The sequence below is a fragment of the Salvelinus fontinalis genome, chromosome 16 (assembly GCF_029448725.1).
Source record: "Salvelinus fontinalis isolate EN_2023a chromosome 16, ASM2944872v1, whole genome shotgun sequence".
NCBI classification, from domain to species: domain Eukaryota; kingdom Metazoa; phylum Chordata; class Actinopteri; order Salmoniformes; family Salmonidae; genus Salvelinus; species Salvelinus fontinalis.
The window spans coordinates 45659041-45685658 of record NC_074680.1 but is presented as its reverse complement, the minus strand read 5'-3'; the positions used below and the strand labels follow the sequence as shown (position 1 = coordinate 45685658).

At 43.1% G+C, this 26618-nt stretch overlaps 1 protein-coding gene across 2 annotated transcripts in view; it reads left to right on the top strand.

Annotated features, from left to right (window-relative positions):
- The first annotated feature begins 4874 nt into the window (after positions 1 to 4874).
- The window catches only part of LOC129813244 (N-lysine methyltransferase SMYD2-A-like), a 62537-nt gene continuing 40793 nt past the window's right edge, over positions 4875 to 26618 (top strand). Inside the window, exons 1-2 of one of the 2 annotated variants that reach the window (XM_055865543.1) lie at positions 4875 to 5554; positions 17214 to 17277. In XM_055865543.1, coding sequence (XP_055721518.1) covers positions 5370 to 5554; positions 17214 to 17277 — 249 coding nt within the window. In that variant the 5' untranslated portion in view covers positions 4875 to 5369. The remainder of the gene's footprint in view (positions 5555 to 17213; positions 17278 to 26618) is intronic. The other variant, XM_055865542.1, reaches the window with a different exon arrangement.

Genomic DNA, 26618 nt, shown 5'->3' with positions numbered 1-26618 from the left:
AGTGTGTCTGACCTTATTCTCCAATGAGCTACGAGAAGGAAGTGTGTCTGACCTTATTCTCCAATGAGCTACGAGAAGGAAGTGTGTCTGACCTTATTCTCCAATGAGCTACGAGAAGGAAGTGTGTCTGACCTTATTCTCCAATGAGCTACGAGAAGGAAGTGTGGAAAGAGAACGAGAGATGTGAAAGAAATGCAAATGAGATTATCCCAGTCCTTCAACCAATGTCAATGCGTTGGCCACAAGATGGTGGTACAAGACAGTCATGTTTGTTTTTACAGAAATTAGCCTTGCAGTTTTAGAATTTTTCTTATTTTTTTGGAGGTGGCTTTTTTGAATATTTTTCAACTGGCAATTAAACATACAGCTGTGGATCTTCAATGCAACAAAAAAAAAGAAAAAAAAAGGCATCTGGCAAAAGTAAATTCATCCACAAACACAAATATAATTTTGTATATATATCTTATATGACCACATTTTCACAAATGTGATGATACACTACATAGCCAAAAGTATGTGGACACCTCTTCAAATGAGTGGATTCTGATATTTCAGCCACACCCGTTGCTCACATGGGGAATAAGTTTGAGCACTCAGCCATGCAATCTCCATAGACAAACATAGGCAGTAGATTGGCCCGTACTGAAGAGCTCAGGGACTTTCAACGTGGCACCGTCATAGGATGCCACTTTTCCAACAAGCCAGTTTGTCAAATTTCTGCTCTGCTAGACCTGCTCCGGTCAACTGAAGTGGAAACTTCTAGGAGCAACAACGGCTCAGCTGCGAAGTGGTAGGCCACACAAGCTCACAGAACGGGATCGCCAAGTGCTGAAGTGCGAAAAAAAAATCTGTCCTCGGTTGCAACACTCACTACCGAGTTCCAAACTGCCTCTGGAAGCAACGTCAGCACACTAACTGTTTATTAGGAGCTTCATGTAATGGGTTTCTATGGCCGAGCAGCCACACACAAGCCTAAGATCACCATGCGCAATGCCAAGCGTCGGCTAGAATGGTGTAAAGCTCTGGAGCAGTGGAAACACGTTCTCTGGAGTAGCAATACAATGTTTTCTATACAGCGGTCAACTTTCTACAATGAAAGAGCCACTTAAATCAATTATGTAATCAATAACCAGATTACCCAGGATACCAGACTTGAATGATATGAATGATAACTCAGTTCTAGAATGTTGTCATTGATGAGAATGAATGTATAAAAAAAAATTATTTTGACATTCAGAATGGACTTTGTTTTGACATTCAGCCTGTATTGTAGTTGAATGTCCAGAGACACTTCTTCAAGAGGCACAGTATTTATTTATTCAGAGTGGTACATGCATTCACACAGTCTGGATCTATAATATCCTTCCCCACCATATGATTGATCATGTCAAGTGATCAAATACCAAGTTATCAATTTTTTTTGTTTGTTGTTGTTGTTGAAAAACTGCACTTATCCTCAATGTGAAAAAATGACAGTTGATTAAATATTCTACAGTTGTAATATCATCCATCTAATCAAGACTTTGGGTCACAGGGTCTGGGATCCTGGGTGCTTCACTGGATGTTCTGGTAGGCATTGCAGTGGAGGAGGTCATGTGTCCCTATGATGCAAAGGATTGTCCTTTGGGTGGCAGGTAGCCTAGTGGTTAGAGCATTGGGCCAATAACCAAAAGGTTGCTGGATCGAATCCCTGAGCTGACGAGGTAAAAATCTGTCATTCTACCCCTGATACAAGGCAGTTAACCCACTGTTCCCTGATAGGCTGTCATTGTAAATAAGAAATTATTCTTAACTGATTTGCCTAGTTAAATAAAATTAAAAGTTGAAGAGGCAGTGAAGTTGAAGGATTTCTATATCAAGGAGGAAGGGGTCTTACAGCATCTGTGGGGCCCCGTGTGGCTCAGTTGGTAGAGCATGGCGCTTGCAACACCAGGGTTGTGGGTTCGTTTCCCACAGGGGGCCAGTACAAAAAATAAATTTTTTTGAAAAAAAAGAAATATCTTTTTTTAAATAGAAATACAAAAAAAAAAGTATGAATGTATGTATGTACTTGTAAGTTGCTCTGGATAAGAGCGTCTGCTAAATGACTTAAATGTAAATGTAAATCTGTGAAGACGACTGGTCCAAGGTCAGCTCCACATCACTGGAAGAGACAGCTGCATCTCTGTTATGTGGACCACCAAAGCCTCCATCTCTGACAGACTCATATTGCTCCTCCAGTCAATACCTGTTTTCAGGGAAGCCAATGGTCCAAACATATGACATGCAAGTTTTGCTCAATGTAGTTAACTTTATCATGTGTTTATCATTGTGAATTTATATCTGATGTTTAAATTGTTGTGTGGAGAATCCTTTTGGGTAAATGCAGTTTGTCTTTCCCAATGGAAAATAGTAGCTGCCATTTGCTATAATGCAATGATTAAAGTAGTTAGCAGATGTTTCCACTTAGCTCATTTTGTTGTTTTACCAAATCATTTAAATAAAGGTTAAATAAATAAATCACTTAAAAATGTAACAGCACAACATCATGCCACTTCTCCTAAAACTATTAATTAGCCAGGTGGATTTGTAGATACAGTATATCTAGCCAGTCTAATTGGAATGATTAACTGACAACATTTAAATTTAACTGACAATATTTCAAATTAAAGTCGAGTTGGATAGGAAACAATATCTGCACTGATTAACACACACACACACACACACACACGCACGAGAGAGACAGAGAGAGAGGTATAGTGTGGATCATGCATTGTGAGACAGAGAGAGAGACAGGTATAGTGTGGATCATGCATTGCTTCTCGTGGGGTGAGCCGGATGTTCCGCATGTCACACCTCATGTCTAAAACATGGGGAAAAGGGGACATAAAGTCAAAATGTTGATGCATCTACAAATTCAATGTTTTACACAATATTGTATCACATTGAGTCACTGACCTGTTCATCCAATATCTTTTCTGGTAAATACAGGGGCATTTCTCTTTCCCCACAGATAGTGTGTTGTCACTGGGTTTCCGGTTCACCTTTTACTAGCGAGCTAGGTTGATTACTAAAAAATGATAACATCTATACTAAAATACCATAACCCACAGACTTGACTATAGTGACGGTAAAGTAGACTGGTCTTTGGTCTATCTGCAACATCTAAAATAGCTAACATTAGCTACCTAGTCACCACATGAAAAAGTATGACTACACAAATCCCGACATCACAACTATGAAATAACACATATGGACTCATGTAGTAACCAAAAAAGTGTTAAACAAATCAAAATATATATTATATTTGAGATTCTTCAAAGTAGCCACCCTTTGCCTTGATGACAGCCTTGCACACCTATTTTGTAAAAGACCAAGTTGGTATTATGGCAAGAACAGCTCAAATAAGCAAAGAGAAACGACAGTCCATCATTACTTTAAGATATAAAGTTGGAAGTTTCTTCAAGTTGCGTCGCAAAAACCATCAAGCGCTATGATGAAACTGGCTCTCATGAGGACCGCCACAGGAAAGGAAGACCCAGAGTTACCTCTGCTGCAGAGGATAAGTTCATTAGAGTTACCAGCCTCAGAAATTTCAGCCCAAATAAATGCTTCACAGAGTTCAAGTAACAGACACATCTCAACATCAACTGTTCAGAGGAGTCGGTTGAATTGCTGCAAAGAAACCACTTCTAAAGGACACCAATAAGAAGAAGAGACTTACTTGGGCCAAGAAACACGAGCAATGGACATTAGACCAGTGAAAAACTGTCCTTTGGTCTGATGAGTCCAAATTTGATATTTTTGGTTCCAACCACCGTGTCTTTGTGAAGCGCAGAGTAGGTGAACGGATGATCCCTGCATGTATGGTTTCCACCGTGAAGCATGGAGGAGGAGGTGTGGGGGTGCTTTGTTGGTGATTTATTTAGAATTCAAGGCACACTTAACCAGCATGGCTACCACAGCATTCTGGAGCGATACGCCATCCCATCTTGTTTGCGCTTAGTGGGACTATCATTTGTTTTTCAACAGGACAATGACCCAACACACCTCCAGGCTGTGTAAGGGCTGTTTGACCAAGAAGGAGAGGGATGGAGTGCTGCATCAGATGACCTGGCCTCCACAATCACCCGACCTCAACCCAATTGAGATGGTTTGGGATGTGAAGGAAAAGCAGCCAACAAGTGCTCAGCATATGTGGGAACTCCTTCAAGAATGTTGGAAAAGCATTCCAGGTGAAGCTGGTTGAGAGAATGTCAAGCGTGTGCAAAGCTGTCAGGGCAAAGGGTGGCTTCTTTGAAGAATCTAAAATATATTTTGATTTGTTTAACACTTTTTTTGGTTACAACATGATTCCATGTCTGTTTTTTCATAGTGTTGATGTCTTCACTATTATTCTACAATGTAGAAAATAGTAAAAATAAAGAAAAAACCCTGAAAGAGTAGGTGTGTCTAAACTTTTGACTGGTACTGTACGTGTAGATAGTACATTTTATGTTTATGTTTTCAATATATCACCAACTGTTTCTACTGATTGATTTGAACACTTTAAAACTGTGTTTTGACATTGGGCTATTTATCAACACGCCTTGTCAAAAGGAAGCAGCCACAGCATGATTTTTCTAGGAATATAAATTGAACTTTCAACATTAATTTCCAATGGTATTGTACTAAATCAGGTAAATAACTGCTGAATTAGTCCAAAAAACGTGCTATTATGATATACCAGAAATCAACTAAACGGGGTTACCCTGCCTACCGAGATAGACCACACCATGTCGTTTCCAATGGGAGGCTAGTGAGTGTGATAATACCACAGATATATAGGACAATGAGCTAGTTATAAAACATATTTGGTATTATCTCTAGCAACATCTGTACCATTCTGAGAGCTTCCTCACACTGAAAGCTATCGAGGCATTATGCCACGTTCAACACCTAGACGAGAAATAGGAAACTCGGACATGTCCGACTTGCTAACTGGTTGAACGCAGCACGTGTATAACTACAACTCGTTAGCAAGTCTGAAGTGTCCGACTAGCACTTGGACGTGGCATTAGGACCTCGGTATCCTGTAGTTCTGTGTCGTAGTCAAGGACTGGTCGTAGAAGTGACAAGCTAACCATATGATGCTAGGCTAGCTAGCAGATGACAGCCTTGCCGTTTGGTATTGGTGAGAGGCTGTAGTCAGTGTGTGTAGCTAAAAGCCAGCTAGCCACAGACAGACAAGGAACAACGCTAGCAAGTCTGATCATTGTATTTTTTGCAAAAGGACATAACCAACGTTATCTAGGTCGCTGTCTTGCTAACGTCAGCACGCTCGGGTAGTCAACAAGCAAGTAAAAAGTAGCGTAGCTAGTCACCGAGGTGAACAGACCACGGCATTAAAGATGAATGGCATAATGAAGAACGAGGGAATAGCGGGCACGGAGAGGTTCGCTAGCCCGGGGAAAGGCAGGGGACTACGAGCTGTGAAGCACTTTGCTGTCGGAGACCTCGTGTTTGCCTGTCCTGCCTATTCCTACGTCCTGACGGTCAATGAAAGAGGAGCACACTGTGAATACTGCTTCACCAGGTATGGAACTGGACAACTGTCTGAACCGGACGTGTTTGGGGTTTATATAATATAAATTAAATGACATCTTAAGAGTTCTGTTTGTGGTTCTATAAAGCTAGTTGGCCAACCTTATTCTGCACGAATAGGATATTTCGCTCTATTGTCACTGGATATACGGCTGTTGTCGATTTTACTACAGTAAGGTGTTCTCAAACCATACCAATAACGTTGTAGAAATAATTCGACATGCTGGAAGGCATTGACTAGAAGTGGATGTCACTCCGAACCATGTGGGTTCAGCATGGCTTTCAGCAGCTGACAAAACCACACAGCTGTTTCTTCTGAGAAGGCCCATTCAGTAGCGTGCCGCGTTCACGTCGTAGATGGAGCTAGAAAACTCGGGCATTTCCGACTTCCTAACTGGTTGTAATTATACACGTGCCGCGTACTACGAATCATCAAGTCGGACGTTTCCGAGTTCTGACAAGTATGGAAACGCGGCATCAGGCTCAGCTTGTTGTTCTGCCAATTCATGAAATTGCGTTGAGACCAATCAGGTATACAAACCCTGGATTGCTGATGCTAGGAATTTGCCATTGAGAGGCTTTGAAGCCTCTGGTCTGCCATATTGGCACTCCCTAACAGTCCTACATAAGAATGAATGTAATTCAAGAGTCAATTCAATGTTTAAAGGACAAAATGTACATGTATTTTTGTTGTAGTGAGGACAGTAACATTAGTACAACAAAAAATACATCTTTAAGGAAAAATACATCTTTAAGGAAATGAGATGGTTTATCGCTGCCAAATGCTGTGGTAGCCATTCTGGTTAAGTGTGCCTTGAATTCTAAATAAATCACTGACAAGTGTCACCAGCAAAGCACCATCACACCTCCTCCTCCATGCTTCACGGTGGGAACCACACATAGGGAGATCATCCAAAAATCTCAAATTTGGACTCATCAGACAAAAGGACAGAATTCCACCAGTCTAATGTCCATTGCTTGTGTTTCTTGGCCCAAGCAAGTCTCTTCTTATTATTGGTGTCCTTTAGTAGTGGTTTCTTTACAGCTATTAGACCATGAAGACCTGATTCACGCAGTCTCCTCTGAACAGTTGATATTGAGATGTGTCTGTTACTTAAACTATGTGAAGCATTTATTTGCGCTGCAATCTGAGGTGTAGTTAACTGTAATGAATTTATCCTCTGCAGCAGACGTAACTCTGGGTCTTCCTTTCCTGTGGCGGTCCTCATGAGAGCCAGATTCATCATAGCGCTTGATGGTTTTTGCTACTGCACTTGAAGAAACTTTCAAAGTTCTTGGAATTTTCCACATTGACTGACCTTCATGTCTTAAAGTAATGATGGACTTTCGTTTCTCTTTGCTTATTTGAGTTGTTCTTGCCATAATATGGACATGGTCTTTTACCAAATAGGGCTATCTTCTGTATACCACCCCTACCTTGTCATAACAGAGCTGATTGGCTCAAACACATTAAAAATGAAAGAAATTCCACAAATACATTTAACAAGGCACACCTGTTAATTGAAATGCATTCCAGGTGTCTACTTCATGAAGCTGGTTGAGAGAATGCCAAGAGTGTGCAAAGCTGGGTGGCTACTTTGAAGAATCTCAAATATAAAATATATGTTGATTTGTTTAACACTTTTTTGGGGGATTACTACATGATTCCATATGTGTTATTTTATAGTTTCGATGTCTTCACTACTATTCTACAATGTAGAAAATAGTAAAACATAAAGAAAAACCTTGAGTGAGTAGGTGTGTCCGAACGTTTGACTGGTAGTGTATATGGAATGCTTTCTTAAGAGGCATTCTCCTCAGCGACTCCCTCATTTATACCAAAGATGATCAAATATCTAAATCAAATGTTATTGGTCACATACACATGGTTAGCAGATGTTAATGCGAGTGTAGCGAAATGCTTGTGCTTCTAGTTCTGGCAGTGCAGCAATATCTAACATGTCATCTAACAATTCCACAACAACTACCTAATACACACACATCTACGTAAAGGAATGGAATAACAATATATACAGTGGGGAGAAGAAGTATCTGATACACTGCCGATTTTGCAGAATTTCCTACTTACAAAGCATGTAGAGGTCTGTCATTTTTATCATAGGTACACTTCAACTGTGAGAGACGGAATCTAAAACAAAAATCCAGAAAATCACATTGTATGATTTTTAAGTAATTAATTTGCATTTTATTGCATGACATAAGTATTTGATACATCAGAAAAGCAGAACTTAATATTTGGTACAGAAACCTTTGTTTGCAATTACAGAGATCATACGTTTCCTGTAGTTCTTGACCAGGTTTGCACACTGCAGCAGGGATTTTGGCCCACTCCTCCATACAGACCTTCTCCAGATCCTTCAGGTTTTGGGGCTGTCGCTGGGCAATACGGACTTTCAGCTCCCTCCAAAGATTTTCTATTGGGTTCAGGTCTGGAGACTTGCTAGGCCACTCCAGGACCTTGAGATGCTTCTTATGGAGCCACTCCTTAGTTGCCCTGGCTGTGTGTTTCGGGTCGTTGTCATGCTGGAAGACCCAGCCACGACCCATCTTCAATGCTCTTACTGAGGGAAGGAGGTTGTTGGCCAAGATCTCGCGATACATGGCCCCATCCATCCTCCCCTCAATACGGTGCAGTCGTCCTGTCCCCTTTGCAGAAAAGCATCCCCAAATAATGATGTTTCCACCTCCATGCTTCACGGTTGGGATGGTGTTCTCGGGGTTGTACTCATCCTTCTTCTTCCTCCAAACACGGCGAGTAGAGTTTAGACCAAAAAGCGCTATTTTTGTCTCATCAGACCACATGACCTTCTCCCATTCCTCCTCTGGATCATCCAGATGGTCATTGGCAAACTTCAGACGGGCCTAGACATGCGCTGGCTTGAGCAGGGGGACCTTGCGTGCGCTGCAGGATTTTAATCCATGACGGCGTAGTACTAATGGTTTTCTTTGAGACTGTGGTCCCAGCTCTCTTCAGGTCATTGACCAGGTCCTGCCGTGTAGTTCTGGGCTGATACCTCACCTTCCTCATGATCATTGATGCCCCACGAGGTGAGATCTTGCATGGAGTCCCAGACCGAGGGTGATTGACCGTCATCTTGAACTTCTTCCATTTTCTAATAATTGCGCCAACAGTTGTTGCCTTCTCACCAAGCTGCTTGCCTATTGTCCTGTAGCCCATCCCAGCCTTGTGCAGGTCTACAATTTTACCCCTGATGTCCTTACACAGCTTTCTGGTCTTGGCCATTGTGGAGAGGTTGGAGTCTGTTTGATTGAGTGTGTGGACAGGTGTCTTTTATACAGGGAACGAGTTCAAAAAGGTGCAGTTAATACAGGTAATGAGTGGAGAACAGGAGGGCCTCTTCAAGAAAAACTAACAGTTCTGTGAGAGCCGGAATTCTTACTGGTTGGTAGGTGATCAAATACTTATGTCATGCAATAAAATGCAAATGAATTACAATGTGATTTTCTGGATTTTTGTTTTAGATTCCGTCTCTCACAGTTGAAGTGTACCTATGATAAATGACAGAGCTCTACATGCTTTGTAAGTAGGAAAACCTGCAAAATCGGCAGTGTATCAGATACTTGTTCTCCCCACTGTACATTTAAATATATGGATGCGCAATGACAGAGTGGCAAGTTGCAATAGATGGTATAAAATGCAAGATATGTAAACATTATTAAAGTGACTAGTGATAATTTATAAGTGGCCAGTGATTTCAAGTCTGTATTTGGGGCAGCATCCTCTCTGTTTTAGTGGTGGCTGTTTAACAGTCTGATGGCCTTGAGATAAAGCAGGGACCGAGTGACTGAAAAACAGCTTCTAAGCCACCTGTACTGACCTCGCCTTCTGGATGATAGCGGGGTGAACAGGCAGTGGCTCGGGTGGTTGTTGTCCTTGATTATCTTTTTGTTTGGCCTTCCTGTGATATCGGGTGCTGTAGGTGTCCAGGAGGGCAGGTAATACGGTGTGCAGGCCGCACCACCCTCATAATATCACCACCCATATAATATCTGTTATAGTGACAAGATAGCCGAGTGACCGCTCTAACAATGGAAATACATGTCCTCAATCATTGAAGGCAGGCGAGATCAGGTATTCTTTTGGTATTTATTGGGGATCACACATTCGCTGCTGCCACGTAATTCTTCACGCTCGGAGACCATACATAAAAGGGGCTCATCTCACGCGGACAGATTTTGCGCGGATCAAGTCCATTCGCTTCGCCTCTTCCTCTCTGTTTACACTCAGTTGAAGACAAAGGATAAACACACAGTTTGCTGTCAGTTGGGTTTCCCAAAAGTATCGTAGCGATAAGATCATCTTAATTCCATTGAAACGAGATGGACGAGAGAGACAGACATCTCTCTCTCTCTATTTTATCTCCTCATCTCTCTCTCTCTATTTTATCTCCTCATCTCTCTCTCTCTCAGCTATTTGAAGCTGGTGTACAAACCCGAAAGTAAAAGACGTAAAATCAAAACGTTCTCTCTTTGACAGACACACCCTCTCTCTCTCAATTCAATTTAAGGGGCTTTATTGGCATTGCCAAAGCAAGTGAAATGGATAATAAACAAAACAATTTAAGTAAACAATAAAAAATTAATAGACATTACTCACAAAATTTCCAAAAGAATAAAGATATTTAAAATGTCAAATTATGTCTATATACAGTGTTGTAATGATGTGCAAATAGTTAAAAGTACAAAAGGGGAAAATAAATAAAAACATATGGGTTGATTTTACAATGGTGTTTGTTCTTCATTGGTTGCCTTTTTCTTGTGACAACAGGTCACAAATCTTGCTGCTATGATGTCACACTGTGGTATTTCACCCAGTAGATATGGGAGTTGGATTTGTTTTTTCGAATTCTTTGTGGATCTGTGTAATCTGAGGGAATGGGACATTAGAAACTGTAATCTTATGTTTCACTGAGTCGTGGCTAAACGACGACACGGATAATATAGAGCTGGTGGGATTTTCCATGCACCGGCAGGGCAGAGAAGCTACGTGTGGAAAGACGAGGGATGGGGGTGTGTCTATTTGTCGATAACAGCTGGTGTGCATTGTCTAATATTAAAGAAGTCTAATATTAAGAAGTCTAATATTAAAGAAGTCTTGAGGTATTGCCCGCCTGAGGTAGAGTACCTTATGATAAGCTGTAGACCACACGATCTACCAAGAGAGCTCTCATCTATATTATTCGTAGCAGTCTATTTACCACCACAAATCGATGCTGGCACTAAGACCACACTCAACCAACTGTATATAAGGCCATAAGCAAACAAGAAAATGCTCATCCAGAAACGGTGCTCCTAGTGGCTGGGGACTTTAATGCAGGTAAACTTAAATCAGTTTTACCTAATTTCTACCAGCATGTTAAATGTGCAACAAGAGGAAAAAACTTTAGACCACCTTTACTCAACACACAGAGATGCGTACAAAGCTCTCCCCCGCCCCCCATTTGGCAAATCTGACCACAATTCTATCCTCCTGATTCCTGCTCACAAGCAAAAACTAAAGCAGGAAGTACCAGGGATTCGCTCAATACGGAAGTGGTCAGATGACGCGGATGCTACGCTACAGGACTGTTTTGCTAGCACAGACTGGAATACGTTCTGGGATTCGTCCAATTGCATTGAGGAGTACACCACCTCAGTCATCGGCTTCATCAATAAGTGCATCGACGACATCTTCCCCACATTGACCGTACGTACATATCCCAATCAGAAGCCATGGATTACAGGTAACATCCGCATCAAGCTAAAGGCTAGAGTTGCCACTTTCAAGGAGCGGGACACTAATTCGGACGCTTATAAGAAATCCCGCTATGCCCTCAGACGAACCATCAAACAGGCAAAGCGTTAATACAGGATTAAGATTGAATCCTACTACACCGGCTCTGAAGCTCGTCGGATGTGGCAGAGCTAAAACTTTTACGGACTAGAAAGGGAAACCCAGACGCGAGCTGCCCAATGACGCTAGCTTACCAGATGAGCTAAATGCCTTCATCAAAAAAGTTAGCTTATAACAGTGAGCCTTTTTTTTGTGGGATACACATAAGGCAATTCTAGGTATTGTGGCATATTTTGGTTAAACTATCCCCAATTCAATGGAATTGCAACCCTCTGCATGCACAGTGCATTCTTCCATCACATGTACAGCTGATTCTCAAGATCTTGCACACTAATGAGATGCTATTGAGCCCACACTACTACACTGTCTGAGCCAAGGGCTACATGCTTTCTGGTAAATTTTGATTACAATACTGGATGGGGTGAATATATTTTATATGACATACTTGATTCTTTTGTACTACTACTAGTAAGTAGTAGCCTACAGCAAAGTGTGTTTAAATCATGTATAACTTGTTAACAATTTCTGTTAGTTTTTGCTACCATGTGAGTTTTAGCTTTCTTGAGCCTGGTAACTGAGGAGTGTTAATTCACCTGTTTCCATACAGTGGCAAGAAAAGGTATGTTTTCGAGTGTTTTTTGGAGATGCGATGGATCATTCAATATTTCCTTTTGTTGTTCAGTGAAATCATCCCATCTGAAGAGCCAACTCATTTAATTAAAGTTCAATTCATTTAAAAATTTCTATTGGAAGGATTTAATCATTTGCAATTATGTCTACTTATCATAAGGTAAAAGGTTTATGTTTCTGTCTCTATATTATATGGTAAATATATCCAATGCAAAAAACTTCTACATTTAAATGGTATTAATATACATTTGCATATTTCCGTTAATTCCCATATATTCCCGTTAATTCCCACGGAAAGGTTTCACCTCGGAATATTCCCCAAAATGTGCAACCCTACAAGCAACACTGAACCATGCATGAGAGCTCTAGCTGTGTGATAAAGCTCTCGGAAGCAGATGTGAGCAATACCTTTAAACAGGTCAACATTCACAAAGCCGCGGGGCCAGACGGATTACCAGGACGTGTACTCAAAGCATTCGCGGCCAACTGTCAAGTGTCTTCACTGACATGTTCAACCTCTCCCTGAATGAGTCTGTAATACCTACATGTTTCAAGCAGACTACCATAGTCCCTATGCCCAAGGAAGCGAAGGTAACCAGCCTAAATGATTACTGCCCCGTAGCACTCACGTCGGTAGCCATGAAGTGCTTTGAAAGGCTGGTCACGGCTCACATCAACAGCATCCTCCAGGATACCCTAGACCCACTCCAATTCGCGTACCGCCCCAAAAGATCAACAGATGACGTAATCTCACTATACACTGCCCTTTCCCACCTGGACAAAAGGAACACCTATGTGAGAATGCTGTTCATTGACTACAGCTCAGCGTTCAACACCATAGTGCCCTCAAAGCTCATCACTAAGCTAAGGATCCTGGGACTAAACACCTCCCTCTGCAACTGGATCCTGGACTTCCTGGCGGGCCGCCCCCAGGTGGTAAGGGTAGGCAACAACACGTCTGCCACGCTGATCCTCAACACGGGGGCCCCTCAGGGGTGTGTACTTAGTCCCCTCCTGTACTCCCTGTGTACCCACGACTGAGTGGCTAAACACGACTCCAACATTATCATTAAGTTTGCTGATGACACAACAGTGATAGGCCTGATCACCGACAACGATGAGACAGCCTATAGGGAGGAGGTCATAGACCTGGCCGTGTGGTGCCAGGACAACAACCTCTCTCTCAATGTGAGCAAGACAAAGGAGATGATCGTGGACTACAGGAAAAGGCGGGCCGGACAGCTGTAGTGAAGTGGAGCAGGTTGAGAGTTTCAAGTTCCTTGGTGTCCACATCACCAACAAACTTATGGTCCAAACACACCAAGACGGTCATTAAGAGGGCACGACAACACCTTCTCCCCCCCAGGAGACAGAAAAGATTTGGCATGGATCCCTAGATCCTCAAAAGTTCCTACAGCTGCACTGTCGAGAGCATCATGACCGGTTGCATCACCGCCTGGTATGGCAACTGCTTGGCATCTGACCGTAAGGCGCTACAGAGGGTAGTTCGTACGGCCCAGTACATCACTGGGGCCAAGCTTCCTACCATCCAGGACCAATATAATAGGCAGTGTCAGAGGAAAGCCCATAAAATTGTCAGAGACTCCAGTCACCCAAGTCGTAGACTGTTTTCTCTGCTACCGCACGGTAAGCGGTACCGGAGCACCAGGTTTAGTACCTAAAAGGCTCCTTAACAGCTTCTACCCCCAAGCCATAAGACTGCTGAACAATTAATCAAATGGCCACTGGACTATTTACATTGACCCCCCCTCCCCCCTGCATTTGTTTTGTACACTGCTGCTACTCACTGTTTATTATCGATGCATAGTCATTTCACCCCTACCTACATGTGCAAATTACCTCAACTAACCTGTACCCTCCCACACTGACTCGGTACCGGTACCCATAGCCTCGTTATTCTTATTTTATTGTGTTAATTTTTATTATTTTTTTTACTTTAGTTTATTTGGTAAATATTTTCTAACAGTGAAGTTCAAGAAAGAGTTAAGGGCTTGTAAAGTAAGTATTTCACGGTAACCTGTTGAATTTGCCGCATGTGACAAAGTTTGATTTGAGTCGGTATATAGTCAAAGCTTTCCTTAATTTTGGGTCAGTCACAGTGGTCAGGTATTCTGCCACTGTGTACTCTCTGTTTAGGGCCAAATAGCATTCTAGTTTGCTCAGTTTTTTTTTTGTTGTAAATTCTTTCCATTGTGTCAAGTCATTTATTTTAGTTTTCTCATGATATGGTTGAGTGTAATTGTGTTGCTGTCCTGGGGCTCTGTGGAGTCTGTTTGTGTTTGTGAACAGAGCCCTAGGACCAGCTTCTTTAGGTTCATCTCTCTGTAGGTGATGGATTTGTTATGGAAGGTTTGGGAATCGCTTCCTTTTAGGTGGTTGTAGAATTGAACGTCTCTTTTCTGGATTTTGATAATTAGCGGGTATCATGCATTATTTGAGGATCATTTTTGTATAATTCGGCATGCAGAGTCTCAATTGGGTGTTTGTCATTTTGTGAATTCTTGGTTGATGAGCGGACCACAGCCCGCAATGGGTTCTATAACGGATTGAAGTATTTTTTGCCAGATCCTAATTGGTATGTCGAATTTTATGTTCCTTTTGATGGCATAGAAGGCGCTTCTTGCCTTGTCTCTCAGCTCGTTCACAGCTTTGTGGAAGTTACCTGTGGCGCTAATGTTTAGGCCGAGGTATGTATCGTTTTTTTGTGTACTCTAGGGCAACGGTGTCTGGATGGAATTTGTATTTGTGGTCCTGGAAACTGGACCTTTTTTGGAACATCATTATTTTTGTCTTACTGAGATTTACTGCCAGGGCCCAGGTCTGACAGAATCTGTGCAGAAGATCTAGGTGCTGCTGTAGGCCCTCCTTGGTTGGTGACAGACGCACCAGATCATCAGCAAACAGTAGATATTTGACTTCAGATTCTAGTAGGGTGAGACCGGGTGCTGCAGACTGTTCTAGTGCCCTCGCCAATTTGTTGACATATGTTTTGAAGAGGGTGGGGCTTAAGCTGCATCCCTGTCTCACCCCACCGCCCTGTGGAAAGAAATGTGTGTGTGTGGTTTTTGCCAATTTTAACCGCACACTTGTTTGTGTACATGGATTTTATGTTTTTCCCCCAACACCACTTTCCATCAATTTGTATATCAGACCCTCATACCAAATTGAGTCAAGACTTTTTTGAAATCAACAAAGCATGAGAAGACTTTGTCTGTCTGTCTCTGTCTGTCTCTGTCTCTCAGCACCTGCATCACTATCACCTATTGCAGCAATTGTGTTTCATTACAGGACTGATCAAACCAGTCACAGGGTCACTCTCAGAAATGCTAAATAGGTGAGGTCTTGTTTAGGGTCGGGGTCATTTCAGCCAAATCAGTAAGTACACTGAAATCCCAATTCTCTTCAATGCTTCTCAACGAGGAAGAATTGGAATTTGGTTTAGTTTCTGAATTTATTGGAGTTATATTGACCCAACCCTGGTCTTGTTTGGTCTGAAGGCTACAGGCTGAGACGGAGAGTGGAGCGGACACTGCTTTAGTTTGTTGTGAGGCTGAGAGAGTGGAGCGGACCCTGCTTTAGTTTGTTGTGACACACCGTGAGGCTGAGAGAGTGGAGCGGACACTGCTTTAGTTTGTTGTGACACAACGTGAGGCTGAGAGAGTGGAGCGGACACTATTTTAGTTTGTGAGGCTGAGAGAATGGAGCGGACACTGCTTTAGTTTGTTGTGAGGCTGAGAGAGTGGAGCGGACACTGCTTTAGTTTGTTGTGAGGCTGAGAGAGTGGAGCGGACACTGCTTTAGTTTGTTGTGAGGCTGAGAGAGTGGAGCGGACACTGCTTTAGTTTGTTGTGAGGCTGAGAGAGTGGAGCGGACACTACTTTAGTTTGTTGTGAGGCTGAGAGAGTGGAGCGGACACTGCTTTAGTTTGTTGTGAGGCTGAGAGATTGGATCTGACACTGTTTTAGTTTGTTGTGAGGTTGAGAGAGTGGAGCCGACACTGCTTTAGTTTGTTGTGACACACCGTGAGGCTGAGAGAGTGGAGCGGACACTGCTTTAGTTTGTTGTGAGGCTGAGAGAGTGGAGCTGACACTACTTTAGTTTGTTGTGAGGCTGAGAGAGTGGAGCGGACACTGCTTTAGTTTGTTGTGAGGCTGAGAGAGTGGAGCGGACACTGCTTTAGTTTGTTGTGAGGCTGAGAGAGTGGAGCGGACACTGCTTTAGTTTGTTGTGACACACCGTGAGGCTGAGAGAGTGGAGCGGACTCTACTTTAGTTTGTTGTGACACACCGTGAGGCTGAGAGAGTGGAGCGGACACTGCTTTAGTTTGTTGTGAGGCTGAGAGAGTGGAGCGGACACTGCTTTAGTTTGTTGTGAGGCTGAGAGAGTGGAGCGAACACTACTTTAGTTTGTTGTGAGGCTGAGAGAGTGGAGCAGACACTGCTTTAGTTTGTTGTGAGGCTGAGAGAGTGGAGCGGACACTACTTTAGTTTGTTGTGAGGCTGAGAGAGTGGAGCGGACACTGCTTTAGTTTGTTGTGAGGCTGAGAGAGTGGAGCGGACACTGCTTTAGTTTGTTGTGAGGCTGAGAGAGTGGAGCGGACACTGCTTTAGTTTGTTGTGAGGCTGAGAGAGTGGAGCGGACACTACTTTAGTTTGTTGTGAGGCTGAGAGAGTGGAGCGGACACTGCTTTAGTTTGTTGTGACACACCGTGAGGCTGAGAGAGTGGAGCAGACACTACTTTAGTTTGTTGTGAGGCTGAGAGAGTGGAGCGGACACTGCTTTAGTAGTGGCATTCCTGACTCTCTCTAGGACAGGCCTTTTATATGTAGCCGACACAGACACGGACACACACACCACAGCCTCACTTGTTTCTGGAGACATGCCCAGGTTTGTTTATATATATAGAAAGTGACCTTTCTTTGCACCATCTGCCCTTAACAGAGAGATGGATGAGAACCCACACTAGAGTGTGTGTTTGAGTGAGAGACATAGGGTGTAGGTAATATCTTGCTATCCTTGATGTCTCGCTCATCTCAACTTTAAACAACAACATTTGACAACATTCTCTCTCCTCTCTCTCTCTCCTCTCTCTCTCTGCTCTCTCTCCTCTCCTCTCTCTCTGCAGGAGGGAAGGCCTCTCCAAATGTGGAAAGTGTAAACAAGCTTACTACTGTGAGATCGACTGCCAGGTATAGTGTGTTTGTGGTTACTATGCTTACTATATGACGGTGTATGAACAGTGTAATGTTGACATGTAACATCCCCAGGATATCCGGTAATACAGGCACTGAAGACAAAGGGTGCTATTTTCAAACCCCACTGATCCTCTGAGAACCGAATGTTAGCAACGCTAACAAGTACATGTCAGCCTCCCAGGTGGCGCAGTGGTCTAGGGCACTGCATCGCAGCGCTAGCTGTGCCACCAGAGACTGGGTTCGCGCCCAGGCTCTGTCGCAGCCGGCCGCGACCGGGAGGTCCGTGGGGCGACGCACAATTGGCCTAGCGTCGTCCGGGTTAGGGAGGGTTTGGCCGGTAGGGATATCCTTGTCTCATCGCGCACTAGCGACTCCTGTGGCGGGCCGGGAGCAGTGCACGCTGACCAGGTCGCCAGGTATACGGTGTTTCCTCCGACACATTGGTGCGGCTGGCTTCCGGGTTGGAGGCGCGCTGTGTTAAGCAGTGTGGCTTGGTTGGGTTGTGTTTCGGAGGACGCATGGCTTTCGACCTTCGTCTCTCCCGAGCCCGTACGGGAGTTGTAGCGATGAGACAAGATAGTAATTACTAGCAATTGGATACCACGAAAAGGGGGTAAAAAATAAAAAAACTTGTACATGTCAAATCCCATAGCAAATGCTAACGAGCGCATTACCAACAATTTTTAGGAAAATTTTTGCAGGACATCCCATCTCATAAAGTTATACAAGTAACAAAAAAATGCTACTCCCAGTTTGCTGCACGCCAAAAACAAAACTAATATTAGACCGCAAGGCTCTTGATCCAGGAGGAGATTCTCTGCTGTTACCAAGCAACATTTCATTTAGCGAGAAGCTAAGTACTTAACTAGATAGCTAACTGGCTACAAAATTAGCAAACCTTAGTGTTTAGCATTTAGCACATTTTTAGGCATTTTTAAATTCGTTTTTTAAATGTGTTACAAACTTTGGTCCCATCCACTAGCTCAGTTGTTTCAGCTTTTTATTTTTTATTTTGTTACATTCTACACACATTTGATGTCGCCCCCCCCCCCCCCCCCCCCCCCCACAGTCCTTACATAGCAAGAATAAAGTCATTTGATATACATTACATCTGGATAGATAGTACTTATACATGCTACAATGTGTTTTTAACTATTATAGAACATGAGGTTTTGATCCAACACCTTAGCTACTCTGTCTATCCCACCTAGAACTGGTCCGTTGGGCGACGCACAATTGTCATAGCGTCGTCCGGGTTAGGGAGGGTTTGGCCGGTAGGGATATCCTTGTCTCAGTATGTAAATGTAATAAAATGTATGCACTCTACTGTAAGTCGCTCTGGATAAGAGCGTCTGCTAAAAATGACTAAAATGTAAAAAAAAATAAAAAAATAAAAAAAATGGAAACCGCCATTTTATGTTTTCCATGTGCTGTATATTTGTCAACTGTGCTGTGATGTTTCACATAAAATTCGGAACCTTTTCTAATCGCATATCTACAGATTGTAAAATAAGGATAAATATTTTTACTAATATTATTATTATATTGTTGTTTTGACTATGGCTTTTCAAATCTCCCAACAGTGGAGGGTTTATTTGAGATAAATGTAGGGATTTTTTCCAGCCATGTGACCAGAAACAAGCTACAAAGGAGCGATACCAAAATAAGTGATCTAATGATTCTGTCTTTCCGAAGCAAAATCTGCTGAGATGGTTGTATGCATAGCACACACTGATTGACAAAAAATTTCGCATGCTGTTGTGCAAATGGAATAGACAAAAGGTGGAAATTATAGGCAATTAGCAAGACACCCCCAATAAAGGAGTGGTTCTGTAGGTGGTGACCACAGACCACTCCTCAGTTCCTATGCTTCCTGGCTGATGTTTTGGTCACTTTTGAATAGCCTGACTGCCATTAGGTACCGAGATGAGATCCTCAGAGCCCTTGTGAGACCATATGCTGACACATGCACATTTGTGGCCTGCTGGAGGTCATTTTGCAGGGCGCTGGCAGTGCACCTCCTTGCACAAAGGCGGAGGTAGCGGTCCTGCTGCTGGGTTGTTGCCCTCCTACGGCCTCCTCCACGTCTCCTGATGTACTGGCCTGTCTCCTGGTAGCGCCTCCATGCTCTGGACACTACGTTGACAGACACAGCAAACCTTCTTGCCACAGCTCGCATTGATGTGCCATCCTGGATGAGCTGCACTACCTGAGCCACTTGTGTGGGTTGTAGACTCCGTCTCATGCTACCACTAGAGTGAAAGCACCGCCAGCATTCAAAAGTGACCAAAACATCAGCCAGGAAGCATAGGAACTGAGAAGTGGTCTGTGGTCACCACCTGCAGAACCACTCCTTTATTGGGGGTGTCTTGCTAATTGCCTATAATTTCCACCTTTTGTCTATTCCATTTGCACAACAGCATGTGAAATTTATTGTCAATCAGTGTTGCTTCCTAAGTGGACAGTTTGATTTCACAGAAGTGTGATTGACTTGGAGTTACATTGTGTTCTTTAAGTGTTCCTTTTATTTTTTTGAGCAGTGTATATTATACTAGATCGTTCCAGAATAAGTGCCTCCATTTTCTTTTTGTTTTTCCTTTAACTTATTCTATATACACACACAGACAGCGCATTTGGAAAGTATTCAGACCGCTTGACTTTTTCCATATTAGCGACCAACCGCCTCGATTCGGTCTTATGTAGCAACATTTTTAACTGTGATTTTTACAATGGATAAACGTAAAGATTCAGAGATATAAAATAGTAAACAAAAATAAATAAATAAATAAAATAGTCAAACACTGCAGTTGAGGAACAATGGGAAAGTAATTCTGCTTTGGAAGTTGGTAAACTTGTAACCCCACTTTTGAGAAAATGGCCCTTGAATGTTTTGGTACACCTACTGGAGAGCTCTTCTTTGTCTCCACCCATTCAGCATCGTTCACATCCTCTTAAACCTTAGCCCCACCCATCTCTTTAAGGATTAAAATGTGCGCCCATGTGGTAAACGCATGCGATATCAAATCTAAGTTAATTTGTCACATTCAGAGGATACAAATGGTGTAAATGGTACACCTGAAGAAGTTACTTGTAATATCAAAAAACAAAGTGTACAGATAAAAAAATATTTAATAATTATTAGATAACGCTTACCCGACACACTTGTCTAAATGGATGATGTGAAAGAACATGCTATAACACCCCTCAGCCACATCTAGCTAAGTGGACATGTACACATGTTCATGAAATACAATAGATGGCTGTAATCACCGAGAGACACAGCAGGCTAATTTAATGGGTCACGTAATAATCCGTCGGAAGTGGAGTCTTTTGGGTGGGTAGGTAGGCGATAGTGCCCGCTAAATTCAGGGCATCAATGTTGTTGAGAAAAGTAGAAAAACTTTTGTAGTTCTTGATGGCAAACTTTATATCTTTCAAAGACGTTGCGGTAGACAGGACTATCAACACATACGGAAGAGCTCACGTTACAGACAGAGCATGCTACATGGCACCAGAGTTGACCGCCCGGCCAAACTGAGAAATCGGGGGAAAAGGGCCTTGGTCAGGGATGTGACCTGCAGCTCTCCACCAATCAGGCCTTTATGGTAGAGTGGCCAGACGGAAGCCACTTCTCAGTAAAAGGCACATGACAGTCCGCTTGGAGTTTGCCAAAATGCATCTAAAGACTCTCCGACCATGAGAAACAAGATTCTCTGGTCTGATTGAACCAATCGTTCAGCGCACGCAAGGTCCCCCTGCTCAAGCCAGCGCATGTCCAGGCCCGTCTGAAGTTTGCCAATGACCATCTGGATGATCCAGAGGAGGAATGGGAGAAGGTCATGTGGTCTGATGAGACAGAAATAGAGCTTTTTGGTCTAAACTTTACTCGCCGTGTTTGGAGGAAGAAGAAGGATGAGTACAACCCCGAGAACACCATCCCAACCGTGAAGCATGGAGGTGGAAACATCATTATTTGGGGATGGTTTTCTGCAAAGGGGACAGGACGACTGCACCGTATTGAGGGGAGGATGGATGGGGCCATGTATCGCGAGATCTTGGCCAACAACCTCCTTCCCTCAGTAAGAGCATTGAAGATGGGTCGTGGCTGGGTCTTCCAGCATGACAACGACCCGAAACACACAGCCAGGGCAACTAAGGAGTGGCTCCGTAAGAAGCATCTCAAGGTCCTGGAGTGGCCTAGCCAGTCTCCAGACCTGAGCCCAATAGAAAATCTTTGGAGGGAGCTGAAAGTCCATATTGCCCAGCGACAGCCCCGAAACCTGAAGGATCTGGAGAAGGTCTGTATGGAGGAGTGGGCCAAAATCCCTGCTGCAGTGTGCAAACCTGGTCAAGAACTACAGGAAACGTATGATCTCTGTAATTGCAAACAAATGTTTCTGTACCAAATATTAAGTTCTGCTTTTCTGATGTATCAAATACTTATGTCATGCAAATTAATTACTTAAAAATCATACAATGTGATTTTCTGGATTTTTGTTTTAGATTCCGTCTCTCAGTTGAAGTGTACCTATGATAAAAATGACAGACCTCTACATGCTTTGTAAGTAGGAAAACCTGCAAAATCGGCAGTGTATCAAATACTTCTTCTCCCCACTGTATGTAAATGTGATATTTTTTAAATGTTTAATAAATTAGCAAAAATGTCAACCTGTTTTTGCTTTGTAATTATGGGGGGTTTGTGTAGATTGATTAGGTGGTAAAAAACAAACAATTTAATAAATTTTAGATTAAGGCTATATATAACATTTTAAAAAAAGTCAAGGGGTCTGAATACTTTCTGAAAGCACTATGTTGTAATTCAATAAATAATTACAAATACTTGTGTTAATAGATCGTTTGAATTCAATAATGTTTTGCGTTTACTTTTTTCCTGAACCTAAATATGCTTCACTGCCCGCTAAATCTGAAACCTTGTCTAGTATGTATAATCCCCCATCAAAATATGAAACTACAGTGGGCCTGCTTAGTGGGCCTGCTTACAGTGTGCCTGTTTACAGTGGTCCCTCTGAAACTAGAGCTGTGTTCAACAGCACTGGGCCTCCCTCTGAAACTAGAGCTGCGTTCAACAGCACTGGGCCTCCCTCTGAAACTAGAGCTGTGTTAAACAGCACTGGGCCTCCCTCTGAAACTACAGCTGTGTTAAACAGCACTGGGCCTCCCTCTGAAACTAGAGCTGTGTTCAACAGCACTGGGCCTCCCTCTGAAACTAGAGCTGCGTTCAACAGCACTGGGCCTCCCTCTGAAACTAGAGCTGTGTTAAACAGCACTGGGCCTCCCTCTGAAACTACAGCTGTGTTAAACAGCACTGGGCCTCCCTCTGAAACAGCTGTGTTAAACAGCACTGGCCCTCCCTCTGAAACTAGAGCTGCGTTCAACAGCACTGGGCCTCCCTTTGAAACTACAGCTGTGTTCAACAGCACTGGGCCTTCCTCTGAAACAACATCATGGCCCATGGCTGTGTTCAATAACCCTGTAGGACAGGGCTAGGCAACCCAGTTCCTGGAGTGCTGCAGGTATACTGAACAAAAATATAAATAGTCGTTAGCTCTGGAGCTGCAAAAACCCAAATGACTTCAAGGCCACAAATAATTAATTGTTTTATTTACTAGACTAAGTTGATAATTAGGTAGTTAAAAGATACGATATCAAGACCGGCTACAACACAGCTATTGAGGTGAGAGGCTCCGCAGATCAATATGAAAGGACTTCTGGGTAAATACAACAACACAGGACTTCTGCCAATGATATGATCTTATTCATAAAAAGATCGAATGGGAGAGAGGCCTATTTCAACACAGGCTTTCACAACCCTGAAACTATAGAGATCACCAACCAGGAATAGACATGAACTAGGATACCAATTAGCATCCGATGTTGACGGTGCCGGGGATAGTATTGATAGTGGGTTTGTAAATTAGACTTGCCATCTTACGATACTCATTGACGTCCACCACTTTACACAATCACAGCGCCACTTTCAGAGGAAATGAATAATGTACTAGGTGTATATTACTTTTATGTCGGTGTTGCCTCTGTTCTCAGTCCAGGAAAGTAATGTCTTTTACAGCTTTTCCCCTGCAGTGAATTCTTCCTCTGATCCCAGCCCCGGGATGGATTGTAAAAACTTAATCGGTTAGTCTTGAATTCTAACAGTGCATTCCACAAGATCTCCCCTGGGAGGATCTCTGTCTGAGTCGGGAAAGTCGATGAGTGGGTGGTTTCCAAGGAGATGTAGGTCTGCCCCCCCCCCCCCCCCCCCGGTCTCAGAAAGAATCGCATGGTTTATCCATGTTTAGCGGAGATCTGTGTATGAAGTGTCATGGGGGAAAAAGCATCTAAATACGCACTTAGCCGTGTCGGGGCGGCCTGAGGCGGGCGTCCCGCCGACGCTAAAAAAAGCTGATACCGATTTAATCGGCCGATTTTTAAGAAAAAAAAGAAGGGGAAAAAAGAAGAAAAAACGTTTTATTTTATTTGTTATAATGACAATTACAACAATACTGAATGAACACTTATTTTAACTTAATATAATACATCAATAAAATCAATTTAGCCTCAAATAAATAATGAAACATGTTCAATTTGGTTTAAATAATGCAAAAACAAAGTGTCGGAGAAGAAAGTAAAAGTGCAATATGTGCCATGTAAGAAAGCTAACGTTTAAGTTCCTTGCTCAGAACATGAGAACATATGAAAGCTGGTGGTTCCTTTTAACATGAGTCTTCAATATTCCCAGGTAAGAAGTTTTAGGTTGTAGTTATTATAGGACTATTTCTCTCTATACGATTTGTATTTCATTAACCTTTGACTATTGGATGTTCTTATAGGCACTTCAGTATTGCCAGTGTAACAGTATAGCTTCCGTCCCTCTCCTTGCTCCTACCTGGGCTCGAACCAGGAACACAACGACAACAGCCACCCTCAAAGCAGCGTTACCCGAACAACTACTCCAAGTCTCAGAGCGAGTGACGTTTGAAACGCTATTAACGCGCACCCCGCTAACTAGCTAGCCATTTCACATCGGTTACACCAGCCTAATCTCGGGAGTTGATAGGCTTGAAGCACAGCGAAGAGCTTCTGGCAAAACGCAGGAAAGTGCTGTTTGAATGAATGCTTAGAAGCCTGCTGCTGCCTACCACCGCTCAGTCAGACTGCTCTATCAAATCATAGACTTAATTATAACATAATAACACACAGAAAACAAAACGTTTATTCTTTCAGTGAAATACGGAACCGTTACGTATTTTATCTAACGGGTGGCATCCCTAAGTCTAAATATTGCTGTTACATTGCACAACCTTCAATGTTATGTCATAATTATGTACAATTCTGGCAAATTAATTACGGTCTTTGTTAGGAATAAATGGACTTCACACAGTTCGCAACAAGCCAGGCGGCCCAAACTGCTGCAAATACCCTGACTGCTTGCACGGAACGCAAGAGAAGTGACACAATTTCCCTAACTATAAGAAATTCATGTTAGCAGGCAATATTAACTAAATATGCAGGTTTAAAAATATATACTTGTGCATTGATTTTAAAGAAAGGTTTGGTGCTAAATCAAGTAGGCTGTGATTCGATGATAAATTAACAGGCGCCACATCGAGTATATGCAACGCAGGACACGCTAGATAAACTAGTAATATCATCAACCATGTGACTTTAACTAGTGATTATGTTAAGATTGATTGTTTTTTTTACAAGATAAGTTTAATGCTAGCTAGCAACTTACCTTGGCTTCTTGCTGCCCTCGCGTAACAGGTAGTCAGCCTGCCACGCAGGTTCCTCGTGGAGTGCAATGTAAGGCAGGTGGTTAGAGTGTTGGACTAGTAACCGGAAGGTTGCAAAAACGAATCCCCGAGCTGACAAGGTAAAAATCTGTCGTTCTGCCCCTGAACAAGGCAGTTAACCCACCGTTCCTAGACCGTCATTGAAAATAAGAATTTGTTCTAGTTAAATAAAGGTGTAAACAACAACATCTGTGTCCAAAAATACCGATTTCTGATTGTTATGAAAACTTGAAATCGGCCCCAATTATTCGGCCATTCCAATTAATCGGTTGACCTCTAGAGTGAACACCTACAGGAGGGTATCTCTCCAGGAACAGGGTTGGAGTGAAAACCTACAGGAGGATATCTCTCCAGGAACAGGGTTGGAGGTTAAACCTACAGGAGGATATCTCTCCAGGAACAAGGTTGGAGTTAAAACCTACAGGAGGATATCTCTCCAGGAACAAGGTTGGAGTGAACACCTACAGGAGGGTTTCTCTCCAGGAACAGGGTTGGAGTGAACACCTACAGGAGGGTCTCTCTCCAGGAACAGGGTTGGAGTTAAAACCTACAGGAGGGTTTCTCTCCAGGAACAGGGTTGGAGTTAAAACCTACAGGAGGGTCTCTCTCCAGGAACAGGGATGGAGTTAACCTACAGGAGGGTCTCTCTCCAGGAACAGGGTTGGAGTAAAAACCTACAGGAGGGTATCTCTCCAGGAACAGGGTTGGAGTTAACCTACAGGAGGGTATCTCTCCAGGAACAGGGTTGGAGTGAAAACCTACAGGAGGATATCTCTCCAGGAACAGGGTTGGAGGTTAAACCTACAGGAGGATATCTCTCCAGGAACAAGGTTGGAGTTAAAACCTACAGGAGGATATCTCTCCAGGAACAAGGTTGGAGTTAAAACCTACAGGAGGGTTTCTCTCCAGGAACAGGGGTGGAGTTAAAACCTACAGGAGGGTCTCTCTCCAGGAACAGGGTTGTAGTAAAAACCTACAGGAGGGTATCTCTCCAGGAACAGGGATGGAGTTAAAACCTACAGGAGGGTCTCTCTCCAGGAACAGGGTTGGAGTTAACCTACAGGAGGGTATCTCTCCAGGAACAGGGTTGGAGGTTAAACCTACAGGAGGATATCTCTCCAGGAACAGGGTTGGAGGTTAAACCTACAGGAGGATATCTCTCCAGGAACAAGGTTGGAGTTAAAACCTACAGGAGGATATCTCTCCAGGAACAGGGTTGAAGTGAAAACCTACAGGAGGATATCTCTCCAGGAACAGGGTTGGAGGTTAAACCTACAGGAGGATATCTCTCCAGGAACAGGGATGGAGTTAAAACCTACAGGAGGGTTTCTCTCCAGGAACAGGGTTGAAGTGAAAACCTACAGGAGGGTCTCTCTCCAGGAGCACGGTTGGAGTTAAAACCTACAGGAGGGTCTCTCCAGGAACAGGGTTGTAGTAAAAACCTACAGGAGGGTATCTCTCCAGGAACAGGGTTGGAGGTTAAACCTACAGGAGGATATCTCTCCAGGAACAGGGTTGGGGTGA